Here is a 24505-nt window from a genome sequence, read left to right on the forward strand (position 1 = left end):
CAACTGGAGAACTCCTTCCTGCCGTGCACACCTTGCTAAATTCAGTCATCTCCCTTTTTTAATACCTTTTATATTTAGCACATCTACACCTAGTACATAACTAGAGAGACTACTCAAAGCCACAAAAAAAAATACTTAAGACTAAAGGAAAGGAAAAAGAACTCCTCCAGGGAAGACATTTCAGGCTTACTTTCAAAAAAGGTAATGATTTGCATATAAGACCCAGAGTTTAAAAAATAAAGATTATTACTGGAATGGTGGTGACATCTTTCTGAGTGTGTGCTCATTACAATGGCATTTTCATTAGCAAATACCTGAGCATTTAAATGAGGTATAAGCAATTAAAAAATAAATAAGAAAACCAAAATATCGACAAAATTAAATTTGCAAAAGGTACAGATTAATAGAACTACAGAAACATTTTTATTAAAAATGCCTTTTTTTCACAAATCAAAATGGAAAAGCAGGTTTTGCAGACTGTATTAGAATTGCCTGAAACTATTTCACCACTGGGAGAAATCATACAATACACAGATTGTCCTTGCTATTGTTTTTGTCATGTGGTTTTACTCTATTTCCTGCAATAAGTAAGAATCACCTCACTTGAAACCAAATATTTAAAGTGTTTTTTTCTGCTCTTGTGCCATACTAATGGACAGAAATAAAACTCACTTTGTATATGCAAATTAATGTGACAAAGATACAAAGTTTATAGCCAAGAGCTTAGAAAACATTATTAATAACATGCTTTGAAACCAATTTAAACATTAACTGCCTTTTGGGAAGAAAGAGGGCTTCTCCCCAACTTTGATCTCTTTTTTTTTTCCCTGACGTAGAGAAAGCAAATTATTTGCACTTGTAATTACTTTCTGAACACACAGAATATTGACATAAAGGACACTTTCAGTCTGGAGATTCAGTACTGGAGATTTTCCCAATTTTTTTTAGCATTTTTGAAATTGTAATATAGTATTTCCATCTTCTCCAGTAATAATGTAAACAAACTAAAAATGTATCAAAAGTGCATGTATTTAAGTATTCCTTCACTTAAAAAATACTCATCAAAAAGCAGGTTTCTTTGCACAGCTGTAATGTAACTAATAAGAAGAAGCGGAGTTCATACAACACAAGGGCTTGCAAACAGGGGAACAACATAAGCATCTACATGGACAGCATGTTTCGAAACAGGAATGTAACAAGCTATCAAGAGGGGGAGAAGCTGAGAGTAGATAGAATGATATACAACAAGTTTCTCAAAAACGTTTTTACTTTTAATCAGTCTTTTTTATTCTACTGTATTCGATTGTGTAAGTCAAAAGAGTAAGACAATAGTTTTGTTTACCAGCCTTTTTGGAGAACACCATCATAATGTCAACTTTTTCAGAGAAGGCAGAGGAAAAAAGGCACATAGTACTTACTGATTATGAACTGAGTGCACCAGAAACAAACTGATATAATTACAATAGCTAAACCGCTGCCAGTGAATTAATCTGATCATTTACGGAAGTCTGCTAGAAACCAGGAGATACCATCACTGAAGATGTATCATCACAGAAAAAGTCTATCCATCTCTGCTAAGTGTTTGACAGCATTTACTACCAGTTCATCCCCTACATACTAGCCAAAAGACTAGGTTTATTAACTGACAAGATGAATACTTAAGACCATGTGTTTTCTCTCCAGCAAAGCTAAAAAAGTGAATCAATGCATCTTTTGATTACCGTACTAGCTAAATATTGCTTTTAGTCAACCAATCTCTATATTTATTTTAATCATAAAGTTTATCCTTCATTTTTGACCAAGTTAAAAGATCAACATCCAGCAAAATAAAATCATGATAAATCCTCAGAATACTTAGTAAAAAGTGAAAACTGATAAATCTTACCTGGTATTCATTCTTGCTTAAATTGTTATAATAATAAATTCTAAGTGGAACATTTAGAAATCTTAGGAAGCTGTTGGATAACTATCAAAGCCATTAAGCATAGTGAGAGAACATTTAGAATTTAAGAACCAAAAACACCAGCAGAGGGGAAAAGTTACAAGACTTTATCCCAAAGACCAATGGAAGTTATAAAAAAAAAAGTATGAAGCAGGAGCAATGTTGTCATTCCACTGTAATACGCCTCATAAAGGCTATGGCTATGAGCTAGAGCAGTTAACACACACTGTTTGTCTTTGAACAAAGTACATTGGTTTAGCTTTTAATAAAAGGTTTAACAATTCCTCTTTCTAAAAGTAGCAGAAAACCACATAGTAAAGTTTAATCTGTCACCAAAGCTGCTGAAATCAAGACACTACTCATACGGTAACAAACTCTTCAAAATAGTCTGTCATCCATACAAATTATTTTTTAATATATCTCACTAACTAAGAGACAAAGTGTTGGACTATGGCTTTTCATGAAGAACAATCTGAAATCTCATGACATTTACTTGTTCAAGACAAAATCTGTGGAAAGGAATTTTGGAACAAAAGGTTGGATGAAGACATGACAGAATGGGTATTCACACATGCAGTCACAGAAGTACTTTTCCATAAATAGTAAATACACACACAGAGAGATATATATATTCCTCCTGCACCTGCACAAAATAGAATAGCTGCCATTCCTTGGTATAGAAATCCTGCATCTTGTAAATGACATTGGCTTACTTGTCAGAGGATCTCAAAGTATGATGCTGACATGGTTACAATTAGTATGGATGTTAAATAAAAGGTGCAAATAAAACCTTGAATGAAACAGTCTTAATAATGTAATCACGAAGCAGAAAAGTGCTCAGAGTATTAAATGTGCAATCACAATTTACAATTGACCAAAAAATTGGGGGGGGGGGGGTCCCTTCTGTGCTTCTTGGGCAGATTCACACAAAAAAAGTCCAGGAAAGGGAAACATGCATGTTCTGCAATTCAAGAAAAGAAAAGCCTCATTCTTTTAAACTTTGTGGGACAAAAAGGTGCAAAGAATGTCTGTAAAAGTATTCCTTCGAAAGTCAATCAGAGACAGCAAGGCCATGTTGTGTCATATACTGCCTAGATAATTTAAAATATTCAGAGATTAAAATTTACAATTAAAAAAAAAAATCCTAATTCTTACAGAGCTGGCAATTCACATGGCAAACTGCACCATCTCAAACCTGCCTTTTCTTTATGGGACAAATCTTGGGAGTGGCAACTGTCAGAGAATAAAGAAAAATGCTTTCAGAAAAGCGCATATTTTATGATCCTCCCCATTCCCTTCACGCAGGGACACATTATTTTCCTCCTATGTTATGGCAAGTGAAGGACCACCCAGAATGTGAGGACCCTTCCATGCCTATGGAGGGTCTTGGAGGACACTGGTAAGTGGGCTGAAGGCAAGAAAGACTACCTGAACTGTATCTCCCGCCTCCCATATACCAGTTCCTGGCAGGTTGCAGCCAGAAAGGCAAAACACGTTCCTGCCCCTCTCTGGCTGCCAAAATGAAGGCTCACGCTTTTTCTTTTGCATTCTGCAGCCAGCTGATGAGGGCAGTATTTCACCATCACCTCTCTGTCTCCCACCAGTTCCTCATACTAACAAATGCACTGTTGGAGAATTTTCTCACAGGGCTTCCTCACAACGAGCTTTTTTTGACAGCTGACATCGGTAATGGAAGTGTTGTAGACTATGGCAAAAGAGAACAATCAGAACATTCAGAATTCATTCGCCTCCCCTTGGCTTATAGGCTTTATTTTATGCGATGGTCATTTGCTTTCATGTTGGATTCCTACCTTCAGTATAACTCTCTTGAAATGTGTTGGGAGGGAAAACAGACAAATTAACACCATCTGGCTAGCAAACATTTGAAAGAAATCACATTTTGTTACCCATATGCAAAGAATTGCTAAAATTGATTAAGATAAATCACTACACAATTTAAACACTGTTTAAAGCTATTATCTTTACACAAGCTACTAAAAACCCTGCAAGTCTGTAAACTGTGCTGAGACAGGGATCAACTGTGTTGTTAGTAATCCGTTTCTACACAATAGCTGTTCTGAAGTTAGTTTGCTTTTCTACTTCGGTACCACACAGGACACAGCCTGCAAAAACTGACAACTTGCCAAGACAGCAGAATGTTACCTTTAGCTCACTGTTGCAGAAGTTGCTCTACACTGCAGCATATTCAAATCTGAGCTGCTTTTCAGTAAGCTTAGTGAAGATAACTGTTGATAGAAGTGAAGTAAAAGTATACATTTTCAACTGAAAATCTGTATAAAAGGATAGTATGCAGCATAAGACATACACTGCGTAAAAATAAGATACAGTGTCCCAAAAAGATCACCAAGTAGAATCAAAAATTCTCTGAAGTTTGATAATGAGACTGCCAATGAGGCAAAACAGTAAAATTGACAGAATAAACAGGAACACATTTTCCAGTCCTTTTATTTTTTCTGTTGTAATTTTCCACAGGAAGATAATAAATTGGCTGAAAACAAAAAAGTATTTCATGCAAGATGGGAAGCAGCCAATGAGTAGAGAGCAAAAAAACGCCATGAATTTGAAAATCCTGGGTTCAAACCCCATATTGCTCCCCATATCCTGGGAAGCCTGTTTGAAATGGCAGGAACCAGAGCCTCTGGACAGAGAGATGCTCTTGACTTGGATTGTGCATTGGGACTGTAGAAAAAGAGGTTTGCTTTTATCCAATGCCTGAAAAGCAACAGCTGAAGAAAAACATGAGCCTACCAGGTATTAAATGAGGGCTACACAGCAGAACTTCTATCTAGAAATGGTTGCCATAAGCTGATCAGGAGTCACTAAAGCTGCAATTTTATACTTGTTTTTTCCCCCTGCTGCCCATTTAGACTGGACTGGCACCATGAATTTTTACAGAAGAAAAAATTCAGTTCCTAACCAGAGGCAGACCTAGTAGAACAGACACCCTCAGTCGTGTCTGACCTACCTGGTGCAGCAACCAGGTGCTACAACTGGGTGTTTCAATCCAGCACTCAACAAGTAAACAAGATACACGTGCATTCTGGAAGTGAAGAAGATGAACAACATCATCAGCCTGCTGCACAGACTCTGATGTGACTTCTTCTTGTTAATAGTGAAAAGCTGGGGATTTATAGTCCAAGAAATTACACACCAAGAATGCCTGAGTGACAACAGTAATACATTAAACTGGAAAAAAAGAAAAAGAACAACAAAAACCAAAACAGCAATAGTGGCAAACCCCTATAAAACATACCTTTATACATTTAAACTTACTCCCACACTTAACTTTCATTCACGGATCATTGTTTTTTTGTACAGCTTTATTCATTTTGTATTGATTTGGGTGCCTACCACCTCTGCTGTAAAAATTTAAAAAAAAAATTAAAAAAGAAACTAAAATAACCTGGAGAGCTATAAAGAAATTTCCAGTTGTTAAAGCTACTCAGGGAGAGGACTTTTTGTTATTAAAACTACAATCAACTAAACCCTTCATTCAAGTTTCATCTATGTTAGGTATAAACCCTTAATAAACTGGCTCTTTTAAAGAATAAGTGACAGCACATTAGCTGCTTCTGCCAAACATATATCACGTCTTAACTAGTGAAACTTTAATTTTGCTCAGAACATCCCATCACCATTACCATTATGTTTTAAACTGACTGCCTTTTGACATTATTAGCATTTAGTAGTTCTTCCAATTTATCCTTTCTTCAAGAGCCCCACATGGATCTCCTTTGCTGAAAACAACCCATGCACAGTCACAGGAAGCCTCCCTGTTTCCAACTCTAACTGCATTTGCTTACAAGTCCTCAACTTCAAGGCCCTGCCCCAAAGCTATACATGTCATCCTAGACTAGACGTAATTGTTTTTATCCCTTCCTAGACAACCATATTTTTTCCTTACTCTCTGCTTTCCTCTTTCACACTGTCATATCATTCTCCCCCTACACGGGAGAAAATGGTGACACTGTTGCATGAACTTCTCCTTTTTGTCTCTCACAAGCTCGTAGAAAACTTTTCAAGTGAGCATCTGCTCAGGTATCCTCATTCTGCCTACTAACAACATCTCACAATCTTGCCTTCCATCTTCTCACCTTCTGTCTTCGGGGCTGATCATGCAGATGTACAACCTGCGCATGTGATGCTCCCACACCCCCCAGCTTCTCATTGCTGCAGGGCTTTGCTAGCACCGAGTCACCCCCTGGCTCAGCACCTTGTCTTGTGAGCTCTTTGGAAACAACAGCATTCCTTGCATCTTAGCTACGATGCAATTTTTCAACAGCATAGATAATTAACCTCTACTAGTGGTAAATACACATGCAAAGACAGTTTTTGGGCTGAAGACTAATTCCTGTACAAGCTTCTAAATCACCCAAATGACAGTGCCCATCAGTTTAATGACTATTTCAAAACCTATCAATTTGGTAAAATCGATTATTATTTAATTACAGATTGCATAGGTTTTAGCAGAAAAGTTTACATATTCTTTTTCTCAAGTTGAGTTTATTTATGTATGTATACATACACATATATTAACTTACACTATCTTTATTCAAAGGCAATTAATTGGGTTTGTTCATCCCTCCAGAGTGTATATCCTCTTAAAGCTTTAAAATAAAGGTTTTAATGTTGGGGGTTTTTTTCTGTAATTACATTTCAGGAACATTTCACAATACTGTTATAGAAACTCTGTGGCCAACCCAGTGGCATGCACTAGAAGTTCACAAACCAAACAACCTGTTCAGCTTTGCGTACCATCGATTACTTAAACTGAGCATTCTTGAGTGCTTAAGTGAGCTCACTGAGACACACGTAATATAAGAAAAGTCACCTGCATGAAGGTCGTAAACCATTTGAACATGAAAGATTCTGTAATTACTTGTATTGGATAGAAGTCCAAGGAGTTCAGCTCTTCTTCAGGGCAAGAATTCATCTAGCTTAAAAAAAGAACATTAATGAGCTGTCCAAAAACACGTGGCAATACTGTAACATTTTGCAAAGAAATTTATGTAGGCTGACCATAAAACAGCAGAAGTTAGACAAAGGTTGTCAAGCAGATTAAGATGGGATCTCTTTGGGTCATTAGTTGCCAGGACCACAAGCTGTTATCTTTTATAGAGATGGCGTCTCAACAAGGACTACCCCAAGAGCTCCACTCTTCACTACACTATGGAGGTATTCACTGAGTGTGGATTCAGGAAAGTGAGAACTGCAGCAGGTATTGCCAAGATAATTTCTTTCAAACACCTAAGATCTTCCATAAGCCTCCCACCCAAATGACATTGAGAACTAACCACATTTAACTGATTAAATCTGAAGGATTTAGAACACAGAACATGACTGCAGGCATTCAAGAAGAAACTCTAAGAAAACACACATTACCGTGTTGGAAGCATTTTTATTGCTGGGTGATTTCATCACCTAGAGAACATTAAGGTATTAATGTATATGAAATTGTTAAACATTAAAAATGCTTTCTAAAAGCTATTCCCTCCCCCAGTTTAGGAAAAACCTTGAAGACGTATGCCCCATGATGATCACATTCTTCAGTTTTTGGAAATTTGTGACAAAGAATGCTATGTATCATGAATATTTAATAGCTGAAGAACTTTTAATAATGACTGAACAGAAAGGGTATGTATAAACAATGTGGCCTCATGAGTTCAGCAGCAGTTTGTATGACTTTGTGCAACAGAAAAACTAAAAACCCTATAAAAAAATTTTAATACTTTCTCTGGAAACATAAGACTATAGAAGCCATATTCTTAGGAAAATGTGCATATTGATTAAGAAAAAGCTTTTGCAACTGAAGATTTGATGAAGAGAAAGTAGTTGAGAAATGTCTATGCACATATTTATTTAAGCAAGCAGAGGAAAGTAGAGCTACTTTTCCGGGACTTCAGGAAAAAAAAGTTCAAAAATTACTAGAAAAAATGTACTTCCTCCTCAACAACCTCCAAAAGTTATTAAAGTTTCATGCACTGAAAATTACATCTCGCCTTTCTAGGTATGTTCAAACCACTGAATGCAACTTCAACAGCCCACATCATTCCTTTAATACGTTTGCCTTGCACATCTCTTTCATTAACAAGATTTTCTTCTTTTTATAGACACATTGTAGCTTTTATCGAAACAGTTTCATTCCCACAGTAACACAGTGCAATTCTTTATGGTTCTATAGGCTTTCATGTCCCTTCAAAAGCAGAGACAAGAGCCAAAGAAAAAATTTTACTGCAAACGAGACAAAGTGGCAAAAGAATGTGAAGGGCAAAGCCACAGAAAGGGACAGAGGATGGAGGGAGTGTGAGCCCTGAGCAAGGAGGCAATTTTATGGCAGAAAATAAGTCACTATATTCAGTATGTGACGTACATTTAATTGAACTCTAAATTGAAAAAACTTCCCACAAAGTAGGCTAAAGAGATCAGATGTAGGAATGAACACTGTTGTCTCCCTGTATACTGACAGCAAGTGGAGTAAGATAGGAGAGGAGATAAACTTTCCCTGGGTGAGGACTTGCTCCACTTAACCAAACACTTCAGTGAAGTTTCCTGCTACCAGTTTGGTGTTAGCCAAAAGCAAAACACAAAAAAGCTGCTACAGCCTATGACAAACTCAAGGGCTGCATCTCTTCTACAAGCCACAGTTTTCCTGTGACAGCTATAAAAAAGGATGTAAAAAGACAAGGATTTTGATCAGAGCAAGAGAGAAGGTGGACTGATTCCACCTCAGCTCACACCACTTGTTGTTGACAGTAGCTTTAACACCTGTGTATACTATGGCAACGTACAGCTTCCTCAAGAGTTTTATGGCTCTTATCATTCGAATGCCAAAAGGACACCAAAACCAGATCTTTTCATACCTAAGGATGTAGCCACATGTAACACAGGGCACTGCAGGGACATTCCAGAGGCAGTTTTAGGTCTACAACTTGCATTCATTAATTTACTTAGGAAAAGTTGAGTTCTGCAAAAGTTGACATCTCTCTTCCAAGAAAGCTTCCCAGAGCTGGCAGGAGCAGACTGCTTTGTCCACTGTGAAGACTGAGCTGTTTGTTTCATATTAGTTGCAGGACTGATGCCAACCTCAAGACACAGGCATGATCTAAACTGCCTAAGGAGTATAGGTACACATGAGATTTAACACACAGGTATTTACTACGTATTACTGAAGTTGAAAAGCTCTGAAGAAGCATTAATGCTGGAAATAATCCTTGCATTTATGCAAGCCTTGTTTTCATGGGAACATATTTTCCAACCTATCAAAAAATGTCTTTTAAAAGTCTGTATTTTATTGTAGATATTTCAAGGAAATTGCCCCAAGCTGTCACATTAAAAAGCACTGGCATGCTCTCCTAGCATTTTTTATATATATATATATATATATATACACACACACATACATACATGTGTGTGTGTGTACACACATACACATATACACTTCTTCAAGCTTTAGTTCCTTAAACAATTAATTGGAGTCTTCCACTTCAATTCATGAATTAAAGCATTCATAAACAGTACACACAGGATTTTTTTTTTTCAAATTAGGTATGAAGTCATAGCATGAAAAGATCTGCACTACACAGTCAACATTCTTCAACCAGAAACATCAACTCTACCAGCAGACTCAAGTATTCATTCCGTATTTGTCCTGGCTACGAAGGCTGTAGAGCAAAACTGGGAACTACTACATGTTTGTCTTCCACAGATATTTAGCATTGGAATCAAGTAACTGACTTGAAAAAGAAAGTCCAGTGTTCAAAGACAGTCCTTCGAGCTCCTTCAGTGGTTTCTGATAATTTACATGTTTATTTGCAGTAATTTCACAATGAACAACATCAAAAAAAGAAAATGGCAAATCAGAGGATAAGTGAAAAGACCAAAAGGCAACTTTCCTCTAAGTTGCACTGAATTGCTTCCTTTAGTTGGAATGAAAGCCCTCAACAATTAACATCATGTGTGATTAAGCTCTTTGTGAAATGAAATCTTTCTTATTCACTAATCATTTGCCTGCTAGGAGGTACAAGTAGACTTGGAACAACAGCTAGCATTCTCCACATGGGATGTGATCATGCAATACAGCACATTCCCTCTCCTACTACCCACAGCATCTGCCCTTGCTGTGGAGGTCACTAAGCTAACCAGGAACATTTCATTTACACAGGAAAAAGCAATTTTTATCTGATACTGCAACATCATGTTTAGGACAGTACAGTTTTCCAACAGCAACAGGATTAAACATGCGACTACTATACTAGTAAATTTAAACACAAGTGAAATATTCTGCCAGTCAGAAGCTCAATAAGTGAAGATGGCTGAAGACAACACTGACCTAGTAGTACTAACCAACTGCAAAATGGTGATGAATTTACAGTGTGATGAAGCCTTAAAAATGGTAAATGTAATCCTGAGCTGCACTGCAGAAGTTACAGATGAGTTCCCATACATAATGCCATAGGCAATCCTGACCACACATTTAATTAAAAGAAAAAAAAAAAAAAGAAACAAAACTGAGGCAAATTAAAGGAAGGGTGATTAAGAGAAAAAGAGGAACAGAAAGCATGGATTCTTGTACCTCATTAAATAAAAGCTCTGTAGCATTTATCAATATTGATGGGTAAGTACAAAGGATGAAACAAGAGCTTTCTAAAGTAAATAACAACTTATAGAAGAACAAATGGCTGCATATTTGCCTCAAACAAGTTAAAAGCATAAGTAAAGAAGCTACTTATTACAGCAATTGCATTTTTATAACAGTATTCCAGTGGCACAGCACAGGTAAAATGGAAACCCCCATTATTTTAGATGGAGCTCAGTAAGTTTATAAAAAGGAATGATGCAAGTATGGAAGGTATCTTAAGTACCTTCTTAGAGTGTGTGAATGAATGCAAGTATCAGCCTGTTAAATACAAAAGTGTTGCTGTTTTGTTATCTGTACTGATGAACAGAATCCAAAAACTCTACTGGACATCTCTCATTACTATGTATTTATTCCCAGTGAACAAAGAATAATAGTTATACTATAAAACACATAAAAATTTTCTTGAAACTGTTTAAAAAATAACAGAGTAGCACTGTATGATTCTATCCTTGTACTAGTCATTAAAGCTCCTCTTCCCTTATAACTGAAATACTTAATCCAGCAACTATTTTTGTTACCTACCTACATGATCATAATGGATGTGATAAGGACGAAAAGTTACTTCATTTGTACAAGGTAGTATCTAGTCTGCAGAGGAAGACTTATTTTGACCAAGCTGATTAATATAATTATGCTAAACAGAAACAACTAAATAAAAATCAACAAGCACAAATCCCTTCCTCCCCCAACCCAGGCATTGCATTTTAGTTTCTTTCAAGTTTGAAAGAACACAGAGTGTACCTACATTAAAGGTAACATGGATATTAAAACTCATAAAACCATCATCTAGCTTTTTTTAAATGGCCACTCCACAGATTTATGGCAGAATCTCCAAATAAATCTTTTCAAAGGCCATTTCCAAGGAAAACAGTAGTTCTCCAAATGACATTTAGCAATGGAAAATTAACAATGAAGTTATTTACTAAAATTTTAGTATTAAACTAAACATTCTATTAACAACAGCAAAGTTCTTTTAAACTGAGATGAGCGGGAAGCTCCTGCTTCTAGCATTATGTGCAGCTAAAATAATAAAGCCACTGCTGTTCAAAACATTTTTTCAGTGATGAGTTAGGAAGCTCAGGCTGGGCTGGGATAGTTGATAAGCATACTGAAGAAAGAATACCAGCCCTTACTCATTCAAGGCTCTCTGTCCTGTAAAGATCATACATCTTTTACATCTCTTGCCCATGACAGAGTTGTCATCTTCAAGCATACACGTCAACAGCACAGCATGGATAGGAATTTAAGAAGAGTAGGTTTATTCTTGGATTTAGTACAATAAAAACTAAGGCTAACAAGTTTGGAAGAGGGAAGTGAGCGCCAGCTTACAACGGCCAGGGTGGAGGAATGCCAAATGCATAGTTTCATTACAGAATTCTTTATTGAAAGTACAAACAAGAATCAATTTTTTCAAAGATGTAGAAGACATGCTCTGCAACTCTAAGCAAACCTCAAGCATCAAATGCCACTAAAGAAATATATATACACTCACATGACCCTCTTGGATGCACTAATACTACATTTCCCAAAATTACTATAGCCAAATATTAAGAAAAAATACTTTTTACTGTTTGACTATATTTTCTGTTACCGTCAACTACCCTCAGTTAGGTGCAATTACTTCCCTCTACCACGTGAAGAAAAATATCTTCAATCACAAAAATTTAGAGTAGAAGAAAAGAAGAATCCAAAATACCAGCACTTGCTTTCGTTGGTTCTAGCAGGACAGATTTATACCTAACAAATTATTTTAATACAACAGTTAAAAATATCAGTAGCACGTAACAAAACTGTTTCATTTGCTGAGTTAAGCACTTTCATAAAAGCTTTGTCATCAGCTACACCTGTTCTAGTTAAATTCCCTGACTCTTGGAACTGATACTCATGCACTTCAGAAAATTTTGCCCCAAATTGGTAAAAAGTGACGGAAAAAGTCACTGTTTTATCATGACCAACAATAAGAAGCCATGCAATTCTGGCAGGATAAGAGCTGGTCCATAAGGTAGTACCCTTTGGTGATGAAAACTTATTATGATAACAGGTGTGCTACAGTCTGTAGCTGGAAAGAAAAAGCTTTCAAGGAAAACAGAAAGCTGAAAAGGTTAGTCAAATTCAAGCTGGAAGCAAAAATACATGTACATACAGAACAGAAGGATACAGATATAACTAAGAAGAGAAATGAAAAACTGAAAGTGAAAAGCTGAAAGCCAAATTCTTAAGCTTTACAGTAGAGAGACTGAAATAAATACCTAGAAGCACAGCTTAAAAGCTCCAAAGGACCTTCACTTATGCCCCTGGGACCTTGGTTATCAACTAGACACAAGATTTAAATAGATGCATATGTACATACAAATGCATGTTTCTGTGCATATGGATTTACAGTCTATGCCTCATAAAGTCGTTAAGGCCACATACACTTCCACTGCATTGCAGCCACATATACAACTTAAGAAATGCTGCATTTCTTTAGTGCATCTGCTTCCATGCCATAAGGAGCTCGTTCACACATGCCACACTCAGAAAGGGCCCCATGAACGAACACCTCCCTGATACCAGGAAATACAGAGTCAAAAGAGGCATTGTCCCTGGTGATCAAATTATCATCCTTCAGATGTTAATTTGCCCTTGAATGGTTGTAAAAAAAAAAAAAAGAAACAAAAATCAAAATCAAAAAAGGTTGAGGGACTCAAATGCACTTTAAAGCAATCTTGAAAATATAAAACACTTCAAAGTATCAAGTGCACAAAAAACAAGGTAAAAAATGACAATCCTATTTGAAAATTATTAAAAGGAATACTTCCAAGTTTCTAAATCAAATATTTTATCACAAACCAAAAACTAAAAAAAAAACAAAAAAACCAAACCAAACAAACAAACAATCTGCCCAGTCAGTACCTTGGGTTTAGTCTCCAGTATTCTAACTGCCTGGTTAAACCAGCACATTCCAGAAGAGAGTTATTTTAGGCTTTTTTTTTTTTTTTTTCCATTTCTGAATGTTCACAAAGGTTAGTTTACTAAAGGTAAAACTTCAACCAATGTGGAAAATGACTGTGGAAAAAGTGTCTCAAAAGCATTAAATACAAAGTAAATGAAAAGGTAACCTTCCCTTTCCTAGGTTCATTTCAAGACTAACTCATACATAAAACAGCATTCAAGAAGACTATCAGTTACCAGGCTGCTTAACCTCCTCCAGAATTTCCTAAAATTATACCTCTAGTTCAAGAAGTTCTTTGTTTCCTAAAGTATATGCATGCTTTAAAACAATTCTTAAAAACAGGCCAAAAATCTTTTCGTAGTGTGATACCCAGGAAGACAAAAATACTGCACCTGGGGTGGAACTACACATTTACTTACTGCCCCATTCCAAATATGTACTAAAGAGTAACCAACCTGTGCGCTCATCTTGAGCTAAAATCATTAGCCAGCACTAGACAGATGGAATAAACTACTCATAGCATAGCAGTTCCTGCTACACTTTAAGTAATATATGTATCCTTTGAATAGTTCATGGTAAATTATGACATCAAGTAACTAAATAAAAGCGAATTTTAGAGAATGTGTTACCAACAGCAAATACTGACAATGACTTAATACATACCTTCTCACATAAGAACTGAAAATAGGTGGAAATCAGTTTGGTAATGAGAACCACAGAATAAATTAAGTCCACAGACCTAAAATGATCCAGCTACACTTTATACCTGTTTGTCTACTTGCAGAAAACTCCCAAGAAACATACAGAACTGGAACAGTAGCTTGAAAGCTTATTCTTCTAAAAAAAGAAACATATCCTATTTTTGATACCTAATGAAATACCACAGTAAATAAAAGTACATTTAATTAGCACTTATTTCAAATAATTCCTGTAACTCTCCTTGTTTACAACTTCCAGCTTCTCTCTTTGTGAGCATTTTCTACTTCAGCAGAAGTGCATCTTTTGATCTCATCAAAAGATGTGAGGTTGGAAAGTGAAAGTCAGGAAAAAGTTATGTCTAGGAGATTTTCTAAGTCAGGACAAAAGGAGGTACAAAGACCAGCCCAGAAGTAACAAACCCCATCAACTCAGGGGGTTGGGAGGGAGTAGGAGGAAGCAACCTGTGAACTCTCAGTGTCTCTGAGAAGACTATACACACTTTGAGCAACTCTATACTATTTGATTTACCTGGTAATCTGCAACAAACACTTCATCTTCAAAAAGGCTCAAGCAGGACTGTTTAACAAAACTGTCAAAGTATGACCAATAACCATAACCAAATCTGTATGCATGAAAGGGAAATTTGCTTCAGAACACCTAGGAAAGATAAAATTTTGAAAATAAAAATAATTCTGGGAATACCTATAGAAACTAATGCTTCTCATGTGGTTTGGTTTACTTGATTTTAAGGTAAAGGTAAAATAGAAAACTATTTCAAGGCAAAAAATAAAAACATCAGGGTTTCATTGTGCTTTGTTTCATGGATTCACTTAACTGTTTTAGGGTCCAACAGTGCTTTAAGTTCTTCATCTGCAAGTCTCTTTAAAAATCAAGCTTATTCCTTGTATAATGTGACAGGCACTGTCAAGAGTGATGATGTGATGGGTTTAAATGAGATGGACTCTTACAATAGTTGTGCCACAATTGCGTCATCTCATGTCAAACACTATTTTTAAACACACTTGAACAGCTAGCCTTCTGCACTAGACTTCTACATCTATGGAAATACCACCTCCAATACACCAATTGCACAAAAGTCTTGAGAAAACATTTCCAACAAAATGAGAGCAAACATGAGAAAAAAGTTGACCATGTTTAGGTTTAATTTTCCGTATATATTGAGAGATGGCTCCGGATACCCATATGCAGAACTAAAGACATATTTTTAATCATTTAAGAACCTTTCCTAATGTTTTTCTTTTGCTTGTCTGTGGGATGCTTTGGTAGTTCAAATAAGAGCTTATTCTTAAACAGGAAAACCTTTGAAATACTTGCTTTAAGAATGCACAAACATTCAAAATGGACAGGAAAACTGTTAGCTAGCCCAAATAGTCCTGCACATAAATAGCTGCTGGCATCACAGAAGAAAACAGATTAAAAGGAAGGTGTATCCATGATTTCTTCACATCGTGGACATGAAAACACACCCCCCAGAGTCCTCCAGCACCTTGGTAATTCAGCACCAGGAGTCTGAATTACACAGCTGTCATACTCCAAAAAGGCATGAGCAGTATTTCCTCTTGGGGCACAGCAGGAAAGACAGAACACCCAATCTGCAAACAAGCCAGGAACCTAAGAGAAGCTAACTCTCAACAAGGCTGAGAAACAGCCCCCTTAGCTCTTGGGTCCACAGCTAAGATGCTATCATACAGTGGACCACAGCCGTGGGCTTGCGTGTGCTGGCACACACCTCCACAGTAGCTGTGGGAATAGCGTCTGAATCCTTCTCCATAAAGACCCCCAGAAAAGGTATCTCCAACTCTTGCAGTCCTGCCGAGCCATGTGGGGAAATGCTTAAGACCCTTAATAACATCCAAGTACCAGGGACGACTGTTTTTTCACCATGAACTTCCTCAACTCACAGCCAAGCTGATCTTGCAGGATCAAGAAGGGCCAAGATGACAGGGAGTCCCCAGGGTGAATGCGAGGGAGGCAGCACCCCCAGGCAGTCTCCCCAAATTCCCCAGGTAAAAGAGCAAATGAATGACAGGAGGTTACTTGAAAAGCCAGAGAAAGAGCAGAGTCTCCACAGCACAACAAGCGCAGGCAGCTCAGATGAGGACCAGACAGAGCCACACAGGGCAAGAGTAATGACCCAATTTTAGCACCACGGTTATAGCAACAGGATATGCATTTAATGATTTGCATTTTATTCAGTATCATGTACACACAGAAACACTATACTACAACGGCATGGAAATATAAGTCACTTTTCTAACCAGGTGAGAATCACATTAAAGTAAAAAAGTTTGATAACTACCTTTAGCATTACTGTAATCAGATAGCTATTAATAACAAATGGTTAAGAGAGCACATATGCAAGCCTGTATCAGTAATTGGCCATTTATGCAAATAGTTCTGAGCCTCTGTGATCATCTCATTCCTCTCCATATACCCTCAGAGACCCCTGCTACAGTCTTAATTACGCACTCTTTCATGCCTTTCTATTCTAGGACACTGACAGCTCTCTCTGTGCTTTTTAAAAATGATGCTACATTTATGTAACTACCCAACGAAGCTGCCCAAAACCAATAGCTTAAGTGAGGGTGGGTACTGCTGCTTCAGGATCAATCATTCCAGAATCCAAATGAGCAAAATACCATCTTATCATCATCAAAGGCAAATACACCTCTAATGCTTCTGTTTGGTGTAGTGTTCAACCCAAAGCTTGAGTTGTGACCCACCAACACCTTCACCAAAGAGAGAGTCAAAGCCTTGAATGAAAAATTAAAATATATCTGGAAGGAAAACTGACATTAAAAAGGAGAAGATAAGGTATTTTTAGAGAAAGCCAGAAGATGGCTTACAAAAGGTTCCAGCACCTCAGGAGACAGTCACAATACCAGTGCACTGCAAAGGGAAGCTTTTTGAGCATGCCGTTTGATCCAAATAGGCAATTTTGCAGGATATTTACTGTAACATTTACTGTTACTACTGGGAATCAACAACAAGTAGGATATTAGAGATCTGCATTATTAAAAAAATGTTATAGTAATGAGACTGTATACTATGGTCATCATAGAACTTTGTAAAAGGAAAAAAACAATAGGAAAACAATCATTAATGTGGACTGCTTGTATGTACAAAGTACAGTATTTTCTTTCGAAATCAATGTACACATTACCAAAAGATCAAAAGTATATGGGGTGGTTTTTATTAATGTAGTTTTTTGTATGAATGTAGTTTTTAAGTTTAAAATTAATGTAGAGGGCATTGGACTTGATACTTAATGGTTCCCTTTTAACTTGAGATATTCTATGATATTTTCTCCCACAGAAAGGGAAAAAAAGGCTACACAAATAAAAGCTTTACAAACTTAACATTAGAATATATGTTCCAAATACACTGACAAATTATCTAGAAATCTTTTTATGCTGCATTTGTCATTTTTCATCTTCTGAAGAAAAACATTCTCTGATTGTCAGTATTTATACCCTGACAGTGTTTGATTTCTGCTTGAATTGTTACAGCCACTTAATTCATGCAGTGCATTTTATTTTGTTCTTTTGTTGAACTACACTATTTGATCTGTTATAAACTTAGGTTACAAATTACAAAATGGTCTCCTGAAATCAGAAACATTAAAAAAAAGGGAGGGGGCAGGGAGAATAAAGCAATCAGCCTTTTTTTCCTAATGGTCCTCTATAGTCAAGTCCCTCCTAAACAGCAAAGAGAGGAATAACACAGCATCGCAGTTTTTTAACTACATTTTTGTTGTCAAAGAATAAAACCTGTATGAGTCACTAAAATCAAGCTAATCTTTTCATTCATTTAAAGAAAAACATTTCAAGGCTTCAAAATTAGTGGAAGAGAGAGTGCTAGCTTGAAATATGGATTCTGAAAGCACAAAAGCAAAAGGCCCTTTTTAACCTCTACTATTACTGATTTGGGGAAGCAGAAGGTGCTAACACCTAACAAACCAAAAGGCCTTTTACAGCGATATTTTAGACAAATTTGCCAGGTTTATTACACCTTGATCATTACAGCATCATCAAACCTGCAGGATAAATTAAGATATAGTTGAAAAACATATCAGAACAAGGATGGATCTTCTGTAGAAAATGATCCATCCAAAATACAACACTTCCAGCAGATACTTCCTCATGTAGCAAAGAAATGTACTAGATTTAGGCTGCAGTTCAACCATTGCTTCCAGCCAATTTGAATGTAAGGTGCTGCCAAGAAGGGCGGTTTGACACTTTCCTGCCCCTTCATTCCTGGCTGAACGTGACCACTTCTTTCTTCTGATGCTCATGCTCAGCAAAGCTTTGCCTTAAGTACTGATTCAGCTGAAGAAAACCTTTTTGGTCAGGTTCAGGTTTCAAGTGGATCCTGCCACATCTCCAGCTCACCACAGGGCTGCACAAGTCCTGCAAAACAGGACAGCAACCGAAAAGAGCAACCACTCTTCAAGTATTTATGTCGGCTTAGAGCAACTGTCAAATTGCAGCCTGTGGGCATGTTTTTGTCTCCTCCATTCTGCACAAGTGCCCTGAAAACCCTGTTATTAGATTCACTCTCTCAGCAATCTGATGACTAACTCTTTATTTAAAGTGGAGGAGCTCCATCAGGAGAGACAGAGACTCATCACCTCAGACATAAGTCATTTGCTCAGTGGGAGACGCAGCCTTTAGCCCTGGCTTCAAATCTGGCAGAACAAGAATTAAACTCTAGCAAGCTCCAAGAATAAGAGTGGCTCATTGCAGCCTTGTGCACCTCTTCTTTTCTTATTCATTCTGACAAAAAAAAAAAAACACTGCCAAAAAAAAGTCAACGTTGCAAACCTCTCCTTGCCAGCAAGCATATTATGTCTATAAGCTATCATAGTTTACTAGGTAACTCTAAATGGCAGCAGAATAAAACCTGACAGGCAGCCAGTCCTACCTACACCAGCTGAGCCACCCAGCTGTCACGGTTTAACCCCAGCCAGCACCACCAAAGCCTATCTATCACTCCCCCTCCTCAGCTGGACAAGGGAGAGAAAATATAACAAAAGGCTCATGGGTCGAGATAAGGTCAGGGAGAAATCATTCACCAATTACCATCACGGGCAAAACAGACTCAACTTGGGGAAAATTAACACAGTTTATTGCCAATCAAACCAGAGCAGAGTAATGAGAAATACAACCAAATCTTAAAACACCTTCCCCCCACCCTTCCCTTCTTCCCAGGCACAACTTCACTCCCGAATTCTCTACCTAACTCCCTGCAGTGGCACAGGGGGACAGGGAATGGGGGTTACAGTCAGTTCATCACACGTTGTCTCCACCACTTCATCCTCCTCAGGGGCAGGACTCCTCACACTCTTCCCGTGCTCCAGCATGGGGTCCCTCCCACTGGAGACAGCTCTCCACGAACTTCTCCAACGTGGGTCCTTCCCACGGGCTGCAGTTCTTCACAAACTGCTCCAGCATGGGTCCCTTCCACAGGTTGCAGTCCTTCAGGTACAGACTGCTCCAGCATGGGTGCCTTGTGGGGTCACAAGTCCTGCCAGAAAACATGCTCCAGCGTGGGCTTCTCTCTCCATGGGTCCACACGTCCTGCCAGAAGCCTGCTCCAGCGCGGGGTTCCCACAGGGTCACAGCCTCCTTTGGGCACCCACCTGCTCCGGCGTGGGGTCCTCCACAGGCTGCAGGTGGATATCTGCTCCACCATGGACCTCCATGGGCTGCAGGGGGACAGCCTGCCTCACCATGGTCTTCCCCACGGGCTGCAGGGGAATCTCTGCTCCAGCGCCTGGAGCACCTCTTCCCCCTCCTTCTTCACTGACCTTGGTGTCTGCAGGGTTGTTTGTCTTACATGTTCTCACTCCTCTCTCTCCTGACTGCTGCTGATGTTACACAGGGGTTTTTTCCCCCTTCTTAAATCTGTTCTCCCAGAGGCACTACCACTGTCGCTGATGGGCTGGGCCTTGGCCAGTGGCAGGTCTGACTTGGAGCTGGCTGGCCTTGGCTCTGTCAGACATAGTGGAAGCTTCTAGCAGCTTCTCATAGGAGCCACCCTTGTAGTCCCCCACCTACCAAAACCTTGCCATGCAAACCCAATACACTAGCAAAGATCAAGCATTTCAGGTTTTCTCTTGAACTCTTTGATTTCTTTCATCCTCACCAAAAAGAGACCTTCCCATCCAGTTCTTAGAAAATAAATCTAGTAAAAAAATGATGCAACAGTAATTCAACTCTTCTACAGCTTTTCTGCTTCTATGAATTTTAATGGAATTGTTTCCAGTTTATATTAGTCTTCAGCAACACATACAAAATACAAATTAGGCATCTTCCCAAAAGCTACAAAGTTCAAAAAAATCTTGCAGCTCAGCAGCACTCAGTTTAATATTTATATACAACAAGAGCACTTCATGACAAAAGTGCAACTGGCTATGCAGAAAGTCCTGGCCCCAATCTTACATTTTGCACAAGTGTATCTGAGGGAATAATTCCCCTTCTAGCACACAAAGAGTGTTGCTGATCTAAGGCAGGAATGAAAAAGCATAGAGCAACACTTTCAGTGCCCTGGGAAAAAAGTCACCTTTGTCACCAACTAATTTACCAACCCGCAACACGCCAATCTGTTCAGGTGCAGTATCAGGTTTGAAACAACCAGCTACACAACACAAACTATGCCAAAGCACAAATACAACTCCACTCTCTCCAGACACCCTATTTCGCTTCTTCCCTTCCACACAGATTTAACAGTGGGGTAGCATCCTAAGCAGCTTTGTCTTAATCATCTGCATCTTCTGGAGCACCTCCTGTACCAGCAACGGGGTCAAAGATTCTTCTAACTAATGGAAAATACTGGTCAGAAATGAGCAGCTGCTATTGCAGTGCCTAACAGTTTTTTCTTTTTCCATTCTTTACTATACAGACCTAGGGCATTCAAGAGCAACTCACAGTCAAGAATGGTGTCACTCTATTCCAGATCCCATAAACACACATGATTTTTCCAAAAAGTTTATGTTTTCAGGCCCCAATCCTACCCTGAAAAGCTATGCTTCTGGGCAGTCACATAACTCAGTCTCCAAAACTGCAGAAAGTAAACATATTTTTTTGCTCTATACCACTTACGCTCAGTGCCTGGAGCCAAAATCTCCTGACATTCAACATCAAAATAAATTATAACCATAGTGATAATGTTATCTGTTATCAGTTTTCTTTCCTTCCCCAGATTTCTTCCCAAGAAGACAAACTAGAAAAACAAAACCAAAACCCCTTCCAAGATACGACTGTCAAGACAGAATCATAATTCTGCTATCTGATACAGATCAGCAGGCATCACATGCCCATAAGGATTTGCAAACGACCTTGTACAGACACAGCCCAAACACTTCAGAGTGTAAGATTAAGCTGCCAACGTATTGTGCAGTTTGGAAGTCTGATTAAGAACCACTAGTCCTACATCGATATCCATCTGCACAGTAAGTGCCTTCCCTGCTCTACCAGTGCAATGGCTGTATTATTTTACATTGGCATTTACAACATTTGTTGAAATAGTCTCTAAAAGCACCCTTCTATTGTGAAATAAAGGATAAGATTTCCACATCTAAGATTTCTACCTAATTAGTATCAACTAGTCAATATTTATTTTCGTTCACCTGTTTACATGCACTGTAGCCTACCAAACCCATTTTTAAAATGTCCACCTTTCCCTGGGCCACTCAGAAAAACACAAATCCACAAAATTAATTATTTTTCCTGTCCTTTTGCCGTTAATAGCACATCACCTCTTTCAGTGACCCATTTAAATGATTTTTCCTGCTTAACAAGGGAGTGCCACAAGGGCAAGCATATATTAATATTAAAGAACTGGTGAAAATAACTAAAATCACATTCATCATATTAACTATCACCCTTCACCCATTCTGGCAGTTGCCTGCTTAGTCTATTTTTATCTACAAAGATAGTCTTGCCACTAACCACAGTATTTCCAAAGAAATAGGCCTAAATTTTAGTTACGGCACTGCAAATGAACTTTCTGGGTATTGCAACACATCTTTGTTACTTTAGAAAATGTTACTACTGAATTAAGTCATTTGCTCCTAAAATGACTTCAGCATAGGAAGATTTGTTACATTGCATGTGTCCTTAATAGATTTTAACAGTGTTTTACACTAAGAAAAACACTGTCAAAAGCATATGGTAGACAAAGGCAGTGTAACAAATTTCATTTCTGTACAAGAAAAAAAACCCCACAACTCCCATTTCTGCTTTTGCCAGTAACGAATTCCATTAAAATACATCTGAGTAATCAAGAAAATACAGGCAATTCTTCTTCAAATACCACAACATATTTTAAGAAACTGCAATGCAGAACAAACAGATATGTCACACACTTATCCAAAAATAAGTTCTTAAAAAGACCCAACCTGAACAGCATACGTCCAATACAGCAGCATCCTGTCACGGATTATATGCAGAAAGCCTCAAGGTAATGCTTTAGCAATTTACAGCATAGCAATACTTAGAACATGGCTGCAGTAACTGTCACCAATGAAAATTGAAAGACACAAGTAGAAATAAACATGCTTGCAGCAACATGCCATGAATGTTTTCCTCTCTTTTTTCATTACAGTCTGCGGTTTACATTCTGATGCATGCGTTAAAACATAATCATGGTGGAAAGAGATTGCAGATACAGCTACTGAAGTTGCAAGATGTAAAACTCTGTAAACAAACAGCACATTGCAATTTACACCGTCACTTACCTCATATGACCAAACACACTGAGTTCCTCCAAACCTTCGGACACACCTGCCCACCTCCACGTCCTCATGAGTGGTGTACATTTCTCGAAGGCATTCACCTATATGTGGCACCATCCTCCTGAGAACCTCCCGGCTGAAGATCATTCCCGGCCCACCCATGCAGAAATTCTCTCCAGGCTCCAGCCCAAGTTTTCCGAGTTCTTCAATATTACCCAGACCTGTCTGTCCCAAATACAGAGGCTTACTGCTGTTCAGTGAGCGAAGAAACTCCTCCAATTTTTCACCTGAAAAAGAGAAAAGATTACCGTTATTTCTCTGCCTAGTCTGCCAGCCATCTCTTTTTCTGTACCTCGAGGTTTTTTAAAAATGTAACACGCACCTGAGACAGTCACAGGAAATCACTTCCAAAGCAGTGTCCTATACCCAACTGAAAATATCCTTGGACAAGTTTACTTTTCACAGACAACTGTGTTTATTATTATTAATTAACATTACAATGACATTTTCATGCAGCCAAAAGCCAGAATATGACCAAAACTTAATTTTACCAGTAAACCTTGTTCTGTTCAACCAATACTGATGGAAAGCACTCCCTTGCTAGTTTAAGACTCTCTCTAAAGTAGGACAATTTACCAATACAGTTCCAAGCTGGGGAGGAAGAGGAGGAGAAGGGAAATCCCATGTATTATTCTAATAGGATTAATTTTTGAAAAGACCAGGGCAAATCTAACCTAACCAAGACAAATATGTTTGATTACAAAGTAATTGTTGGAACAAGGTAAAACTCAGGCTCCTTCCAAAGTATTTCCAGTGCTACAATGTCTACACACTTTTCCTTCAAACCCCGTACCTATTTCTTTTAAGAAATTGTGATTTCATATTTACTTGAAATTAAAAGTTTCTGGATAGCTTTAACTCCGAAGCTTAGAACCAGTTAAAGACCGGTTCATTACCACTCCAAAAAGGGCCCAAAGAAAACAACTTTCACGCCTGCAGCCAAATATATAAACCTATATACATGCATACGTGTGCAAGTATTTCACAGATGAGTGACAGGTGACAAGCAAGCAGCCCATTAAACGACTCCAACAAAATCGAGTGACAAATAGGGCAGCACACAGTTACCTCCAGTTAACTCTCAACAGTGCGTTCAACAGTGTAAGCACCCAGGACCGCAACCAGTGCCTACGCTTACAACTTCAGCCTCTTTCTTTCCCACGAGCAGGACACTGCACGAGTAAGTCACAGCAGCAACAAGCGCAGAGCAAAAGGAAGCGGGTTGCAGAACAGCATCTTCTAACGGTGCTGGTAAAACTCGCTCGGAAATAGGGCTAGTACTCTGCAGAGAGACACGCTGCGACGGACAACAGCGGCTTTACAAGGAGCCTTTAGAGGCGGCGTTTGCTCAGCCCAAGTGTCAGTGAGCCAGCGGAGAACTTTTACTAGTGCTGAAAGCACCATTCCCGAGGAGCACCGAATCGAAGCCGCCGGGCTGAGGAGCCGCCGCCG

General features: G+C 38.4%; 1 protein-coding gene across 2 annotated transcripts in view; it reads right to left on the bottom strand.

Moving 5' to 3' along the window:
- The window catches only part of CHSY3 (chondroitin sulfate synthase 3), a 156926-nt gene that overhangs the window by 131098 nt on the left and 1323 nt on the right, over positions 1–24505 (bottom strand). For both annotated transcript variants that reach the window (XM_010567966.1, XM_010567965.1), the window contains one exon: positions 22997–23280. In XM_010567966.1, the coding sequence (XP_010566268.1) occupies positions 22997–23280 (284 nt within the window). The remainder of the gene's footprint in view (positions 1–22996; positions 23281–24505) is intronic.

Source organism: Haliaeetus leucocephalus, unplaced genomic scaffold (assembly GCF_000737465.1).
Source record: "Haliaeetus leucocephalus isolate CR32 unplaced genomic scaffold, Haliaeetus_leucocephalus-4.0 Scaffold233, whole genome shotgun sequence".
NCBI classification, from domain to species: Eukaryota; Metazoa; Chordata; class Aves; order Accipitriformes; family Accipitridae; genus Haliaeetus; species Haliaeetus leucocephalus.